This window comes from Chionomys nivalis, chromosome 4 (assembly GCF_950005125.1).
Source record: "Chionomys nivalis chromosome 4, mChiNiv1.1, whole genome shotgun sequence".
Lineage (NCBI taxonomy): Eukaryota > Metazoa > Chordata > Mammalia > Rodentia > Cricetidae > Chionomys > Chionomys nivalis.
In genome coordinates this window covers 92,637,494-92,654,984 of record NC_080089.1, presented here as the reverse complement: position 1 = coordinate 92,654,984, position 17,491 = coordinate 92,637,494, and the positions used below count along the sequence as shown (strand labels likewise).

Sequence of the window (17,491 nt, the reverse complement as noted above, 5' to 3'; positions counted from 1 at the left end):
TTTATTGTTGTTGTTGTTTGTTTGTTTGTTTTTGTTTTTGTTTTTCGAGACAGGGTTTCTCTGTGGCTTTGGAGCCTGTCCTGGAACTAGCTCTGTAGACCAGGCTGGTCTCGAACTCACAGAGATCCGCCATCCTCTGCCTCCCGAGTGCTGGGATTAAAGGCATGCGCCACCACCGCCCGGCCAAAAATGTATTTATTAAGTAAAAACAGTGTATGGAATTTGCTTCATCCTGATTGAAAAGAGGCAAATGATTACATTAAATTTAAGTAAATTAATACTTAAAGAAACTTGCCTTATTCCCAGCACTTGGGAGGCAGTGGCAGGCAGGCCTCTGAGTTCGAGGCCAGCCTTGTATACAGATTGAGTTCCAGGACAGCCAGGGTTGCTTGCATACAAAAAAACCCTGTCTTAAAAAAACCAAACAAAACCAAACCAACTCAACCAACCAAACAAAAAACTTAAATTATAAGGGTACAAGGGAGCTCATTATAGTAGCTTGCTTGTCTAGTTTTTGTTAGTATGAAGACTTCTCTGATAGGGGCTGGAGATATGGCTCAGCAGTTAAAGAGAGCTTTTTTAAACAACTTTTTTTTTAAAATTTTATATACCAATCCCAGTTCCCTCTCCGTCCCCTCCTCCCACTTTCCCCCCCTTTCCCTTTCTCCCACCCCACCCCACCCCCATTCACTCCTCAGAGAGGGTGAAGTCTCCCACGGGGAGTCAACAAAGTCTGTCACATCACTTGAGGCAGGACCAAGACCCTCCTCCCTGTATCTAGGCTAAACAAGGTCTCCCTCCATAAGGGATGGGTTCTAAAAAGTCAGTTTATGTACTAGGGATACTGTTTGAGATGGCTCAACTGTTTGAGGTTAAGAGCACTGGTCCTGAGTTCAATTCCCAGCAACTGCAAGGTGGTTCACAACCATCTGTAATGGGATTTGGGGCTTACTGCTCTTGCAGAGGACCCAAGTTTAGTTCCAGGTACCTAGAAGGCAGCTCATGACTATCCTTAACTCTAGTTCCAGGGGATCCAATGCCCTCCTCAGGCACCAGATGATACAAATACATACACATACATGATACACATACATACATGCAGGCAAAATACTCATAAAAGGTATTTGAGGCATGGAGCTGTGAATTAGGAGGTTTTCATGGCCCTAGGTAAAATAGTCATCTTTCCTTGGCTTCAGCATTTCCTTTTCAGCACCATACTCATAGAACTAGGGTTGCTCAGATTTGTAGACTATACCAACATCAGCTTGTAACAACAGGTGAGTGTTATACCTACCAAGTCAGCATCTAAACCATAAAGACAGTGTCTGGTGTTTGGATCATGATCTGGCTTTGCTTTCTCGGATCTGATAAATTCCATGATTTTATGCTCTCCTTCTCCAGGAGTCTAAAAACAATGTTTAAAAACAAGGTGGTGATATACTATGCTTCAAACTTTTAAAAAAATTTAAACTTTAAAACATTTTTTAGATGAAAGATGCTAACCTCATGGCCTGAGAAGTAGATGGTAACACCTTGCCATGATTTGTCAGTGGAAATTTTCATATTTACAAAATACTTCAGATGCTCATGCAACCTGGCCATGAATTCAGTCCCTATAAACAAAAAGTTTTAAAAAGGTTAATCTGAGAAAGATGAAAATAGCAAAAACAGTTAAGTTCCCAGTAACAACATATACTCAGTATCTTCAAAACAAGCCCAAAGCTCTCTTGTTTATCCTGCAAGCAAGCAACTGAACGTGTCCCCAGCAAGTATCTCCAATGCTTCAAAAGTCACCAGCAATCTCAAATGCAGTCAGTGTCACAAAGTCACCAGCAATCTCAAATGCAGTCAGTGTCACAAAAGCAGGCATGAGTTTTCCATCATCTACAGACTGTGCTTTAAGAATTTTACCTAAAGGCCGGGCGGTGGTGACGCACGCCTTTAATCCCAGCACTCGGGAGGCAGAGGCAGGCGGATCTCTGTGAGTTCAAGACCAGCCTGTTCTACAAGAGCTAGTTCCAGGACAGGCTCCAAAACCACAGAGAAACCCTGTCTCGAAAAACCAAAAAAAAAAAAAAAAAAAAGAATTTTACCTAAGAGCAGTATGAACTCTAACTCCAACTTTCTACATTTTTGCTGGATTCCTAAGCATATTATTAATTTTATTTATTATGTCTGTGTATGGTGTGTATTTGTGAGGGTGAGCATATGCATGCCATGGCACACATGTGGAAGATAGGGGGCAGTATTTTGTATGTAGTTCACTCTACCCTTTGTCCACGGGTTCTGGGCTTTGAGCATAGGTCAGCTTGTGCGGAAAGTGCTTTGCTTTTACCCACTGAATCGTCTTCTAGATCCTGAAGTATATATATATGGCATGTAATTTTAATTAGGCTGCCAACAATATTATTGTTCATTTATATTATTAATAACTTGTATTGTTTTCTTTTTTAAAATAGTGTCTATAGTCCAGGTTAGTCTTAAACTCACTATAAGCTATGGATATTCCCAAACTTTTGATCTTCTGCCTTTATTTCACAGGTCCTGGGATTACAGGAACGCACAACCACACCTGATTTATGTTGTGCTGGGGAATGAACCCAGGATCTCATGTGAGCAAAGGGTGGGCTCTACCAAATAAACTATATCCCACCCCAACAACTACTAGATGTGTATAATCAGGTTCATGCAGAAGCAAGGGTTTATATGGAGGGCAAAGGACAACCTGTGATTGGCTGGTTCTTCCTTATACACCATCCACCCTGATTTTTTATTTTTTGGTCAGGATGTCTATGTATGGCTGCCCTAGAACCTGCTATGTAGATCAGGATGGCCTCAAATTCACAGAGATTCTACTACCTCTGCCTCCCAAGTATTGGAATTAAAGCTGTGTGCCACCGTGCCCAGCCACCTTGTCTTTTGAGACACAGATTCTCACTGAAACCTGTGACTCAATAATTAGGCAAAACATGTTGATCAGTGAGCCCCAGGAGCCCCTCCAACTCACCTCCCCAGCAAGATTATAAGTGTGCACCACCACACCCAGCTTCTTATGTGGGTGCTGGGGAGGGAACTCAGGGCCTTTTATTTGTGTGATTAAGTACTCTACCGACTGACTTATCTCTCAGTTATTACACACACACACACACACACACACACACACACACACACACACACACACACACACACGTGTATGAGCCATGTGCATGCAGTGCCTTGGAAGCCAAAAGAGAGCATCTGATCCTCTAGAACTGGAGTTACAGACAGTTGTAAGCTACCATGTGGATGCTGGGAATTGAACCCAGGTCCTCTGCAAGAACTATCAGTACTTTTAACCACTGAGCCACCTCTGTAGCCCCAATACCTACTATTCTTAACATGAAAAATTATTTTAATATGGAAAGTGTGAGTATATATAATTATACCATAAAAAAATCTCAAGATGACCAACAGTCAAAGGCAGTACTATCTTAAACTATATCCAAGAGAAACAGCTTATTAAATTGAGCAATGTGTATGTAAAACAGCAACAGCAACAACAAATCACTTGTTTGTATGGAATTTAAAAAGTTCCATTTAAAATTTCTGTTCAAAATAAAGGACTAGAAAGATGCCAGTCAACTCTCTCAAGCGTATCAAGTAGGGTGATGTATATAAAGTTAAACAAATTACTAATAATTTTTATATTTATGCCTTTATTTTATTTGTGTGTGTCTATGTCAGAAGATAATTTGCAGGACTTGGTTCTCTCTTTCAGCATTCCAGTCCTGGGAACTGAACTTGGTCATCAGGATGGACAGCAACTGCCTTTATCTGCTGAACCACTTCACTGGTCCTATTTTCTTAGAGTCATAAAAATCCTAGATTCCTTTGGGAGGCAGAGGAATAAACTCTCTGGATTAAAAGAATGGGTTTCTTATCTTGAAGCCAATGGGTAGATATAGAAACTTATCTATTTGATACCAGTAACTGACCAGAATAAACTGAAACCCCCCTAAGTTCCTTCTAGGTCAGGTCAGGAACTCTATGGAGCTGGCAATGTCCTCTCCGTATCTGCTTATCAACACCTGAAAACACTACAGTGGATCTTTACAGGAACCTTCACAACCAACATGATGAGTAGACAGAAATGCGAAAATATAGCTAACGAAAGCCTAAGAACAAAGAGTCTAAAAACAAAAACACATTAAAAAAATGTTCAATTTCTACATTAAGTCTTTAGACCATCTTTCAGCTTACCTGGCGTGATACAGTTAGAATCAAATCTGGCTTCTGTAGGAAGTGTTTCTCCCTTTTCAATTGCTTTTTTAATTTTGTCTTCTGCCTCCTTGGCTGACCTTAAAAGTCAAAGAGAAAAAATATCTTACATTTTGTAGAAAATAAATGTATCACACAACTATTGTTTAAAAGATTTTTACACAAAACACTAATTTGTCAGCCTTAAGGTTCAAAACTATACAATTTTAAGGAATAATTACAATAGAAATGAATAAGCCTAGGAATTCTTTCTTTTATTTACAAAATTGAGGCTTTTTTTAAATATGAAGACTACAGAAGTTGGACATTAAAATAGTAAAAAGCACACAAATCACTACAATACTTGAGTAATTCTAACATAAATATATAGCAAATTTATTCCAGAAACAAGGTCAAAGGCTTTAAGTGTCAATTGTGTTTGCTATATCTAATTATACCAATTAATGATTTTAATAATTTTCCTAATAATCAATGATATGAGTAGATAAAATATAACAAAAATAATGCCAGGGTTTAAAGATTATACTCTACAGAGGAGGGAATATTGAATAGCCATGTTTAATCTAGTTGCAATATAGAAACAACTATTAAAATAATCTAAGTAAAGATAATGACACACGAAACTGAGATAATAGATTCTAAAAAGATGACAAAAAGAAGTATAACTCAATCGTAGACGTCAGGAATAAAGACACAGAAGGAGTTCAAATGACTCTTGGGCTTTGGGTGAGGCAGCTAATCACACAGTACGGAAGAAGGAAAAAGAGTTGCTTTGTGGAGGATGAATTCAGTTCTGAAAATGGGAAGCCTTCTGGTATCTAGGCTACCCAAAAGGAGACAAGTGTTTCAAAAGAAAAGGAACTTGGGGGTGTGAAAAATACCATAAAGATAAAATTGGGAGTCATCAGTAGAGACATAGTAACCAAAGTCATTAGATGTGATCACTCCGGGCCGAGAGTCAAGGAAGTTAACTTCAATGATAACTTAAGAAAAAAAGAAGCGGAGAAAGGGAAGATGGCAAAAGTCCAACAGACACAGAGCAAAGCTACATGAAGGTCAAGGAAAGAAATTACAGAAAGAAAGAAGGATCAGCACTGTTGCTCACTGTGGGTGGAGGAAGCAATGAGACTCAGTCTTTGGATTAGGACATAAGCCTGTGATCTTGTAAGGAAATTTCAGTGGCACAGTATGGATAAAAACCAGACTCAGAGCGAAGACATCAAGCATTAAAGTATGAAGCTGATGGGGGACTTTCTAGGAAATAAGGGACTCCTGGTGACAGCCTAGCATTTAATATACGGTTGTGGTAGTTCCAATGGCTTGATTGGTCCTTAATCCCCAGCCAAAGTCTGTACTTCTGATACTGAAAAGGTTATGAAGTTAAAAATAGAGCTGGAAGGCCTCCCTGAAGTTAAGTTTCTAGAAATGAGTTGATTTTTGTTAGTCAGATAAAGTTGGGAGGAAGTCTGATGATACCAGCATGTCAGCTGAGTCATTAGGGCTGTTGGAGGTGAGGGTTCAGCAATGATGGAAGAGTGACAAGAGCCAATACCAACACTTAGTAACATTCAGGTACCGAGAAGCAAAGAGTAGGGTATCCATTTTGTCTAATGTAGATCTAGAAGACAGAGCTAAAATACACTGACACCTTCTGGTGGCTGAACTCTAAGGAGACCAGGCTGGCTTTGCTCATAAATATTGGGATAAAGGCCTGAACCATCAGCATCCTTATCTGAGTTTTTAGGCTAGTGGCTCCCTAAAACTAGTTAATAAATACCATGTATTGATACCTAGTGTAGTTTTCCAATGACTAGAGATTCTGATTAAGTCTTTAGGTAGTCCTTAGAAATTTAAATTTTGGTTTAAAAAAGTCATTGCATTTAAAGATCCCAGTATTTTCAATATATTTAGACTCTTTTTTTGTCTGTTTGTTTTAATAGTTAATCAATACTCTGCCATCCTGTCCTTAGTCTCACCGGAAGGTTTCTTCAAGACCGTGTCAACTTTCTTGACAACATCCACATTTGATGCATGAATACTTCTGTCACTCTTTGTTTTTGTTGTTTTGTTTTTTGATTTTCGAAACAGGTCTGTTTATCTTTGGCTATCCTGGAACTCACTCTGTAGATCAGGCTGGCCTTGAACTCACAGAAATTCGCCTGCCTCCCAAGTGCTGGGATTAAAGGCATGCATCACCATATCATTTTTTCATATTGTCATTATGATTAAGCCTTTCATTATGCTAACAACTCATCAAACTTTGGACTTAGAATTCCTCCCAAGAGGAATAGAGCCTGACTTCCCTGTTACTCATACTCGACACATCCAGGAGTTCGATTTTAAGACTATCTCTGACCCTTTTATTTCTACAAATGGTGCTGATAATGCCAAGTCCCTAACTGAACTCTTTTCCCTATCCCATCAATCACCTTCTAATCATTTGCCTTACTGCTAAATTAGGGCTCATATTTATGCAGAATCAGCATCTAGACTAGGTCTGGTCATTCAATAGGTTTGCTGTCTCACTGTCATTAGAAGGGCCTCTCGCACACTCTGTGGGGACTAAAGAGAGGTGGGTCACCACAGGTGTTCTGCTCCCCTTCTACTACCTCCAAACTATCAAAGCAAAGTTTGACAACCTGGACCTGAGAACAGAATGAACTTTACATGAAGCCCAACACAAGCTTTGAGATGTAATTCATGACTGACTAGCCAAATATGCTAATAAGTATAGAGTACACCAATTACTTTGAAGATTTAAATAGAAAACAAATATGAATGGAAGATGCACTGTATTATGTCACCTGTTTTAATGATTTACCTAAAACGCCTTCCACGTTGCTGGTTCATTTTTGCTCGAGGAGCCACACCATCAACAGCCATAAAGAACACTTTCCTAGGTTTAATAATTCGAAATAACACCTCCAAGTAGTGAAAAATGTCAGTAAAGATTTTGTCATCTGAAATTCTGAAGTGAACATCATCATCATTAGGATGGGAACACTGATGAATAATTCCATTCATATCCAGGTACAAATTATCAAATTCTGGAATCTAAAAAGCAAACAAACAAATAAAAAAACAAAACTCCAGATTATTAATTATCATAACTATTTTAAAGCCCGGCAAAAGTGATTCTTCAATGGTTCAAAACAAAAACAAAACAAAACAAAAAAAACCCAAACAGGATGATGTAATGTCTTCTGATTAGAGAAACTTGAGGGGGCCTCTCCCAGGGAACCCAAGTTTGGATCCTGGCACTTTCTTTCAATCAGGCTGTGCACAACCAACCATGTCTCCAGTCCTAGGGGATCCAATGCCTTCTTCTGGCCTCCTCAGGTACTACATGTATGTGCACAAACATGCAGACACACATAACATAAATATACATACAAAATAAAAAATAAATCTTAAAAAAAGTGAATAAACAATCATTGTTGAATAAAGTAAGCAAAGGAAAGTAAACAGGAGCAACTAGTAATGCAAAAGGAAATTATGTAGTTATATAATGTGTGGCTTGACCTAACTTACTATGAGGAAATAATCATTTATTCAAAGTAAGAGTCCCAGGAAAACAACAGAGAAAGCACTTAGTTAATATGGCACTCAAAATATTAGTTTCCTCCCTGTTTGCTACTTGGCATCTCAAAGTCTCCATTTTGTCTATAAATGGGAAAATAAGTCCATTTATATCAAAAGGTTTTATAAAAGAGTATTAAAGGTTTTACAAGTGATTTAATGACTTTTGTATTTGGTTCACTCAAACAAAGCCACTTACTAGTTACATTAGTTTAAGATAGCATTCAAAACTTATTTGTTTCAAGAATCTGAAAACACCAACTGACCTCATTGTAAGCTCTTGAGAGGGAAATAATTTATACAGAATGTCAAGACGGGGTTTCTCTGTGGTTTTGGAGCCTGTCCTGGAACTAGCTCTTATAGACCAAGCTGGTCTCGAACTCACAGAGATCTGCCTGCCTCTGCCTCCCGAGTGCTGGGATGATTACACTTCTTTAGAAGACTAAATGTGTTACAACGCTAAGGAACAGTATTAAAGGCAGAGTAAGGAAGGGAAATCGGCCCTCAAGGACTTCAGCTAACAGATGGAAACGAGCACTGAGACAGTGCATGTGACATTTCCATACAGAAGAAACATTTCTAACACTGAAAGGAGGGGACAGGGTACTTGCCCAGCCATCAGAAAACAAAAGACTAACAGAATTTCCAAAGGCAGTGCTACATGTAGTCTCTTGTTTTCTTAACTGCTCAGAACATGGAAACAGGAGGATTGCTTGAGCCAAATAATTCAAGATCAACCTGAGCTGCTCCAAGGTGGAAAAGTGTGGTGTGTGTTGATCTCGGGCAAGGAAAGCCCCACTTATAAACAAACAAATACTAAAATGGCTATGTGAAAATGCATTCTTTCAAATCTATATGAGTAAAAGATGAATCCTACCATGAAATCCTAAATTATGAATCCTGGCAATCCTAACATCTGGGAGACACGGACAGAAGGTCTGCAGTTCCAGTAGGGAAAATGCCTAAAACGTTCCCACAGAAGGACCAACTAGCAAAGCCATTTTAGATACAGCTCTAGTTCTTACTGCATTGGTTCTGCAACAAATCTGGCTGACAATGTCTTTCACACACATGTATTGTTGTTCATAACAAACACACACTAATAAAATGGGTTTTCCCCTCTTGCAGTTTTGGGACATTAAACCCTGGACCTTCATTCTAAGCAAGTGCTGTATCACTGAGCCTGTCCCTGCTCTCCATTATCTAGCAATATTTTGAACCAGGAACATGGGGATACTGTATCACATGTCTTGCTTGTTTAATGGAGTCTCCACAGCCGGTGTTACAGGTACCCTATGCCACTCCCAGTTTTTTTTTTTTTTTTTTTTTTTTGGTTTTTCGAGACAGGGTTTCTCTGTGGTTTTGGAGCCTGTCCTGGAACTAGCTCTTGTAGACCAGGCTGGTCTTGAACTCACAGAGATCCTCCTGCCTCTGCCTCCCAAGTGCTGGGATTAAAGGCGTGCGCCACCACCGCCTGGCTACCACTCCCAGTTTTTATGTGGGTGCTGGGGATCAGAACTTCGGTCCTTCTTCAGTTCCCCCTTTTAATAAAGTATTTGTGGAAGGCATTACTTTGATACACCAAGTCTCTATTTATTTTATGTGTATGGGTGCTTTGCCTGCATGTATATCTGTGTTCCATGCTCTGGAAGTGCAGTTACAAATCTCAGCCCCCATCTATCTCTCTCTCTCTCTCTCTCTCTCTCTCTCTCTCTCTCTCTCTCTCTCTCTCTCTCTCTCTATCTGTTTTGAGTTAGGATCTCACTGTGTGCCTCTGGCTGGCCTTAAACTCAGAGAGCTACAAGACTCTGCCTCTTGAGCACTGGGATTACAGATGTAGGACACCAGGCCCTGCTGATACAGCAGGTCTTACTGCTCACTTATGCTGTAATTTTAAAGCAATCCTGACTTTTAATTTCAATCTAATATGAAACTTCCAGGAAATCTGTCTGGCTGTTCATGTCATAGTGCTGCTTTTAGTGACTGTATTGTTTTTGCAACGAAATTCCTCAGGATAGAGACTGCATTTTTTTTTTCTTCCAAGACAGGGTTTCTCTGTAGCTTTGGAGCCTGTCCTGGAACTAGCTTTTGTAGAGAACTCACAAAGATCCTCTGCCTCCCAAGTGCTGGGATTAAAGGCGTGCACCACCACTGCCCGACTATATGATATTTTAACCAAATAAATGATTGTGGCCAAAGAGTACAGAATAAAAATATATTGAACATTTTAGATACTATTATATATTTATTGATCAAAGCTCCAGAAAAAGAAAAACAATTTAATTGTGTCCTTTTTCACTTTTCTCCCTGGCAATAAATATCCTCTAAATCTAACTTGACCTACGTCTCAAATAAATGAAGGACAAATTAGCACTCTGGAAATTTTTATAAGCTTTTTTTCCATATGCCAAATTTTATTAGACCTTAACATCAAAAGAATTCTTTCCAGAGACTGAACTCTATCGTTATCCTTACAAGTGTTATGATTTTTAAAAAATGCTGTACCTAGCCGGGCGGTGGTGGCGCATGCCTTTAATCCCAGCACTCGGGAGGCAGAGGCAGGCGGATCTCTGTGAGTTCGAGGCCAGCCTAGTCTACAAGAGCTAGTTCCAGGACAGGAACCAAAAGCTACGGAGAAACCCTTCTCGAAAATCCAAAAAAAAAAAAAAGCTGTACCTTAAACAAAACAAAAATCCCATATAATTGACAACTCTCAGTACTAACACAGTTATACTTATCACAAGTAATTCAATTAGCTATGCAAATTTCAAAAACGAGGTTTTTTTTGTAAATCAGTCATTCAGTGTGACAAACTAAATTATCATTCAATGTCTAGCTTACCTATTAGAACATTTGGTTTCTTTCCTCTGTTATTTAAATATGTGAACATATTCCAATATAGAGATATACAAATACACACTTTTAGAGCTCACATAAATGCTGTTGTGGGGTCATTATACACCAATTATTGGTAATAATGTTTCGGGTTTTTTCTGCCATATCAAAGCCGCTAAAGCACCATCCCCCGGGCCCCCCATCCCTGCGCTCCATCTAAACGTTTTGTTCCTCTAGACAAAAGGGGTAGGGGTGGGTACTGTTTGGGAGCGAACAGGAGTATCAAAGATATCACATCAATCGGTCCAGGCTATGGGGTTAAATGCAGCTCTTCACAGCTGGAGTACTAGGCAATTCCACCGCAGGGACGTTTGTTATTGTTTGCACTCAGGTCTGTTGCTTTGCGTGGGAGACCCGGGAAAGCATCCCACTCAGTCTCGCAGCCTGAGGTGAAGCCAGTTGCGACTCCCAGGACAGGGTGCTCCTAAAAGCCTCCTCACTAAGGGCTCCTTCGGAAGTCGCGGAAGGCTCTCCCGGGGGAGCTCAGACCTGCCGCAAGCACGGATCGTACCTGCCTCTACCCGATGCGGCTCACTCGGAGACCGCCAACCCTCGGTCCTCCCTCTCCTCCTCCTGTCCGGCTTGCTGACCAGCACCGGAGGGAGCTGGTTGGCCCGGGTCCCACACAGCGCACAGGCCCGCGGGCCCGCCTCTTGCACCGCGGCCTGTGCTCACCCACCTGATGCTCCTTCACCACTTCACTGAGGCAGGGATACCGCTCCGAGATCCATCGGTAAAACTTGGGGACTCCCATTTTGACCGTCGACACTAATTCCAGTAGGTGCAGAAACGAAACCAAACGCCCCGCCCGGGCCTACGCCGCCGCCTCCGGCCGTCGCTCGGAGGATGACAACACAAGGTCCGCCAAACCATAGAGCAAGCCGCGGGCCTAGAGGGGCAGGACGGTGTCAGTGGGCGGGGCGTCCTGTCTACCTCGCTGCTTTTCCGTGCTCGTTGGTGGCGGCACAAGAGGTGTGACTGCTGTGGTAAGCTTAATTTGAAGATACAGATTGGCAGAGGTGTGGACTTGCAGACAGTTGGGAGAATGTACTGGTTAGTTTTATGTCAACTTGACACATGGGAGAGTCATTGGGAAGAGGAACCTCAACTGAGAAAAATGCTGTCTCCAGATTGGCCTTTGGGAATATTTTTTTTTTGTTGTTGTTGTTGCTTTTTTTTCGAGACAGGGTTTCTCTGTGGTTTTGGAGCCTGTCCTGGAACTAGCTCTGTAGACCAGGCTGGTCTCGAACTCACAGAGATCCGCCTGCCTCTGCCTCCCAAATGCTGGGATTAAAGGCGTGCGCCACCACTGCCCGGCGGGAATATTTTGATTAATGATCGATGTGGAGGACCCAGGTCATTGTGGACTGGTGGCACCCTTGGTTCTCCGGTATATGAGAAAGCTGAGTGAGTGAACAAGCCAGAAAGCAGCGTTCCTTCTGATTCCTGACGTAGGGAATCTATGTTGGACTGTGATGTGGAAGTGTAAGCCAAATAAACCCTTTCCTTCCCAAGTTGCATTTGGCCATGTTTATTACAGCAGTAGAAACCCTGAGTAAGAGAGGGTGTTCGACAATGGATTTTGTACTGCGTCTTGCCCTTATGGGATGGCTAAACTGTTTTTCAACATGGACTGGAAAGGTTTCGGTTAGTTTGTGAGGGGAGTTATTTTCTGAGTAATGTAAATCTGCACTAGAGCTTCTTTTAAGAGCAGTTTCCCAGCGTTTCAAGACTGGGTTACTCCGCTTATCCTCAATTATTGGTACCCTGTTCCAAAACAGAGAAACCCACAACAACAAAACAAAAACAAAGAGGCTGCTGTGGCCCAGCACGCCTATAAATCCCAGCACTTAGGAGGCATACAAGGATCAGAGGTTAAAGGCTATCCTCAGGTACATAGCAAGTTCAAGGCGATCTTAGACAACATGAAAGCCTATCGCAAACCAAAAACTCAAAAAGCATGGTGTAGCATGTAAGTCTTTATCTCTGCACTTGAAGGATGGAGGCAGATCAGGAGTTCAAGGTCTTCTTCACTTACACAAGTTCCAGACTCTATCCTACATGACAATTTGTTGCAATCAAACAAGATGAAAAGCACCATGACCATCTCTGTATCTGTCTCTATCATTATGTGACTTTCATTATGGTAAGTACTTTGGAAGTTACTCAAGTCTTCCATGATTAGGATTTGGACAGCATCCATCTTTAGTCAAGAGATCCTTCTGTATATGTGACTTCACTCTCCATGCAAGGACTGTTTAGAGAATATAGAAAAGACTCACTCTCGTGCACTTTCTCTTTTTTCCTTTTCTTTCTCTTTTGGTTTTTCGAGACAGGGTTTCTCTGTGGCTTTGGAGCCTGGAACTTGCTCTGTAGACTAGGCTGGCCTTGAACTCACAGAGATCCGCCTGCCTCACCACTGCCCTCTTTTTTCTTTTTGATTTTTCGAGACAGGGTTTCTCTGTCTAACCGTCCTGGCTGTCCTCAAACACACTGAGATCCGCCTGCCTCTACCTCCTGAGTGCTGGGATTAAAGAGTTGTGCCACCATGGCCCAGCCACTTTCTCTTCTTAATGTCTACAAACTCACACAACAAAATTGTTTTATTCTTTATTGATCCTATGTAGCCCTGGCTGTCCTGGTACTCACTATGTAGATCAGGTTAATCTCAAACTCACGGAGATCAACTTGCCTCTAATTCCAAAGTACTGGGATCAAAGGTGTGCACCACCACCCCAAGCTTGTTTTCTTCTTCTTCTTTTTTTTTTTTTTTTTTTTTTTTTGCTTTTTTGAGATAGGGTTTCTCTGTGGTTTTGGAGCCTGTCCTGGAACTAGCTCTTGTAGACCAGGCTGGTCTCGAACTCGCAGAGATCCGCCTGCCTCTGCCTCCCAAGTGCTGGGATTAAAGGCGTGCGCCACCACCGCCCGGCTGGAACTAGCTCTTGTAGACCAGGCTGGTCTCGAACTCACAGAGATCCGCCTGCCTCTGCCTCCCGAGTGCTGGGATTAAAGGCGTGCGCCACCACCGCCTGGCTGCTTGTTTTATTCTTAAGATGTTTCCAAATCTCATGACCTTCACACAGGTTACATTTGTAAAAATATATGATTTTGCTTTGGGAAATGAAAATCAGGTTGAATTATTTAGATGATAAAGCACTAAACATTGACTGACCTTCTAAGAGGTTAGATTGGCATTGTATTTAGAAAATGATCTTTAAAAATATAGGAATCAAAGCAGGGCGGATCTCTGCGAGTTCGAGACCAGCCTGGTCTACAAGAGCTAGTTCCAGGACAGGCTCCAAAACCACAGAGAAACCCTATCTCGAAAAACCAAAAAAAAATATATGTATATATATATAAATAGGAATCAATATAGAAAGTATATTTTTTCTGTAAAGAAAAATGAAGTTATATATCATTTGCAAGAAAATGGATGGAAGTGTAGATCATTATATTAAGTGAATTAAGTCAGTCTCAGAGAGATTATGTTGGACTCTAGCGTCCAAACACCGAGGAGGAGTCGCCCCCAGAGACCACTTCATACACCACAGCCGATGCAAAAGCATGAGGATTTTATTAATTCTGTCATGACAGGGTCCCCCAGGATTTGGGAAGCCGAGGGACCTCGAATAGCTGGTACAGTCTACTTTTAAAGGGGCCACAGAAGCAAGGGGGGTTGTTCTTTGACTATTCTGATTGGCTTATTTGAAAGGGCTATTACCAATAATTGACTGGAGAGCTGTTGTCAGATCAGATGAGGTAAGAGGTCATTTTGACCCCGTTTCCCAGGGGACTGAATCAAAACATATATATATGGGTAATTGTTCAGGAGCTGAGTACGTGCGAGTGTAGCTGTTAGGTCCTTGATTCCCAGGGGAGGAGGGGAAGCACTATGGCACAGAGGCTGAGAGGATTCAGAATTGTCAAAATGGCTTCAGGATTGTCTTAAAGTCTTACAATTACATTTTCTTTCATTTATGGTTCCTAAATTTTATATAGCTACTTCAAATCATGTATATATATGGGACATGAAAGCAGAAACAACACTGTCGAAGGGAACAAAAGAGACTGAGGCAGAGAACAGCAGGAAGTATGGGAGGAAGTTTTCAAAGTATATATTTGTATGAAATGATCCTTATGTAATCCAGTACTGTATGTAACACACACACACACACACATATATCAGTGCAAATTAACTATTTAGTTTAAACATATCTGTATGAACAAACCACCAAAATCAAATTTAAATGGACACACATGCACCCCCAACCCACTTGTTATTGAAAACAAGATTGCCTTATTACCCTGACCTTAACTGTTAGCATCAAGGTGTGAGTAGTAAATGGTGCGTTCCAGTTTTGACATTCATGCCTTCTGGCTTATTGTGTTTTACCTCATTATACATTTACTCATAAGAGAAAAAAGGCAGAGTTCTATATAGCAGTTTTCCATTTATCTGTAATAAATGTATTATTTTGCAGTTCTTTTCATTTTAATCTATAAGAAACTGTACAGAAAACAACTAAACACATTAAAAACCTTTAGATTTTAAAATCTTAAGAAAATTTTAAGTATTGTGTTTTCCATCACTACTGTACTGTGTATTTTCACATACCAACAATGTGGTAGTATAATTTAAAAATTACAGAATGTTAGGGCTGAGCTGTGGCTCAATGGTAGAATATATACCTAGCATAGTTCAATCTTCAGTATCACCATAATAATTATATAGCTGATTTATTTTTCACATTCATGTTTCCTGAGTATCTCTCTTGATTACATTTTTATGTATACCAAAAGCTTTATGAAGTGGATTTAATGATGTGCTATATCATTCCCTACAGGGCAGAAAAGGTAGCTCTGTGGACCGGTCCAGTTTAGTTCCTGCCCAAATATAGCCAATGTAACGTGTTGCTGTTCAAATGAAACCTTATGCTAACACTTTGAAAAGGAAATTTATAAAAACTACAAAATGAAATTAGGCTTGCTGGTTCCTTCCAGTTACATTGTTTTTTGATCATGAGAATACAATGTTCTATCTCTCTAGGTGAAATACACAAGTATGTACTAAGAAAGCAGTGCTTAAGAATTGAATCCATAATTGTTAATATAATCACAGAGAAATACTAGTTTCTCTAAGAATATAAGTAAATGTGTGTTGTAATTTAGACTTAAAGACATACCTCTGATTAATAACACAGGAATTTTAGATTATTAATATAGTCTTTGAAATAATTTTATTTTACATATATGGGGTCCAACCAAGGTACATCTGACATAGCAAGTTTTCATCAGTAGCTTCTTGTATGAGGTAATGCACATGTCCTTCAATAGATAACGGCAACCCTGTTACTCTATTTTGGGTCTTGATTACACCTTGTAGTCGTTGTTCAATGTCAAGAACATGGGTTTTGGCCTAAAAAAATACAGAAAGTCATTAAGGCTACAGACCCAATAACAAGTACTGTTAGTAATTTGGAGCTTCTATTTTCTCACTACTTAATGTTAGCACCGTTTAACAAAACAATATCCTATTCAATTAATGAAACCCAGTTAACTTGAGATGCTGGCTTTGATGTTTACAATGATTGCCATCTGCTAATGGACTTGTTTCTATACTATAAAAATTACCAGGTAACTCTGCACATTACTGTTGGGGAATATTATTCAGGTGTGACTTTTGTTTACACTGCATTTGTTTAACTCTGTGAAGCTGTGTTACTGTGCCTGTCTAAAACACCCGATGGTCCTAACGGTCAAGAGCAAGGATAGGCATGGCTAGCAGGCAGAGAGTATAAATAGAAGGCGAACTCTGGGAGAAGAGAAGGATGATGAACAAGAAAAGGAGAGGAGGACATCAGCGGCCAGCCATGGAAAAAGAAGCAAAGAAAGGTATACAGAAATAGAGAAAGATGCTGGGCAGTGGTAAAGCACGCCTTTAATCCCAGCACTCGGGAGGCAGAGGCAGGCAGATCTCTGCGAGTTTGAGGCTAGCCTGGTCTATAAGAGAGAGTTCCAGGACAGGCACCAAAGCTACAGAGAAACCTTGTCTTGAAAAAACCAAAAAAAAAAAACCCCCCAAAAAAAAGAAAGAAAAAAAAAAAAAAAGCTGACAAGAAACAAGCAAAGCTTAGTCTGGGTATGTGATTTATTTGGGAGTTCGGTAGCAAGTTCTCCAAAAAGTCAAAAGAGTACAACATTACACAATCCACCAGTTCCAGAAAGGTATTAATTTAAAATATCTGTTTTGAGAACTAAGGATGTAGCTCAGTGGTGGGATGCGTGTTTAGCAGACAAGAGACCCTGGGTTCTATTCCTTTCTACAATCAGAAACAAAGCAAACAAAAAGTAACCTATTTTGAAATGTTAGCTCCTAAATATTTGAGTGAAGATTCTAATGATGGTAGCAATGCTCTAATGGCTAATACATTTACATTAGTGCATGCAAATGGAATTTTAAGTAGACTACTTGGAATTCTTTACAGCTTCTTAAGAAAATGCATACCAGAAGCAAAATTGAAAATTATATTATTAGAATAGTAATTTTCAGGACAAGGATGAAGCCTGGTGGTGTTGAAATTAATTAGAGCATGTACTTAGCATACACAAGGCCTTGGATTGAATCCAGCATCAAAATTGGGGTAGAGGAGAAAGACTCCTCAATGTATTTCTGTCAACTCTAAGGTTGTAGCTAATTTTAGATTCCAAAGTAATTAATATTTAGGTCACCAACAGTATTCGGAATCAGATCTCATTTAAA

At 40.2% G+C, this 17,491-nt stretch overlaps 2 protein-coding genes across 4 annotated transcripts in view; both read right to left on the bottom strand.

The window, feature by feature from the left end:
• The window catches only part of Xrn1 (5'-3' exoribonuclease 1), a 103,923-nt gene extending 92,366 nt beyond the window's left edge, over positions 1–11,557 (bottom strand). For both annotated transcript variants that reach the window (XM_057766678.1, XM_057766679.1), the window contains exons 1-5: positions 11,411–11,557; positions 7,079–7,311; positions 4,240–4,337; positions 1,504–1,613; positions 1,295–1,405 (exon numbers count right to left, since the gene is read on the bottom strand). In XM_057766678.1, the coding sequence (XP_057622661.1) occupies positions 1,295–1,405; positions 1,504–1,613; positions 4,240–4,337; positions 7,079–7,311; positions 11,411–11,485 (627 nt within the window). In that variant the 5' untranslated portion in view covers positions 11,486–11,557. The remainder of the gene's footprint in view (positions 1–1,294; positions 1,406–1,503; positions 1,614–4,239; positions 4,338–7,078; positions 7,312–11,410) is intronic.
• Positions 11,558–15,347: 3,790 nt separating this feature from the next.
• Atr (ATR serine/threonine kinase) overlaps positions 15,348–17,491 on the bottom strand; it is a 112,852-nt gene continuing 110,708 nt past the window's right edge. For both annotated transcript variants that reach the window (XM_057768123.1, XM_057768124.1), the window contains exon 47: positions 15,348–16,147. In XM_057768123.1, the coding sequence (XP_057624106.1) occupies positions 15,974–16,147 (174 nt within the window). In that variant the 3' untranslated portion in view covers positions 15,348–15,973. The remainder of the gene's footprint in view (positions 16,148–17,491) is intronic.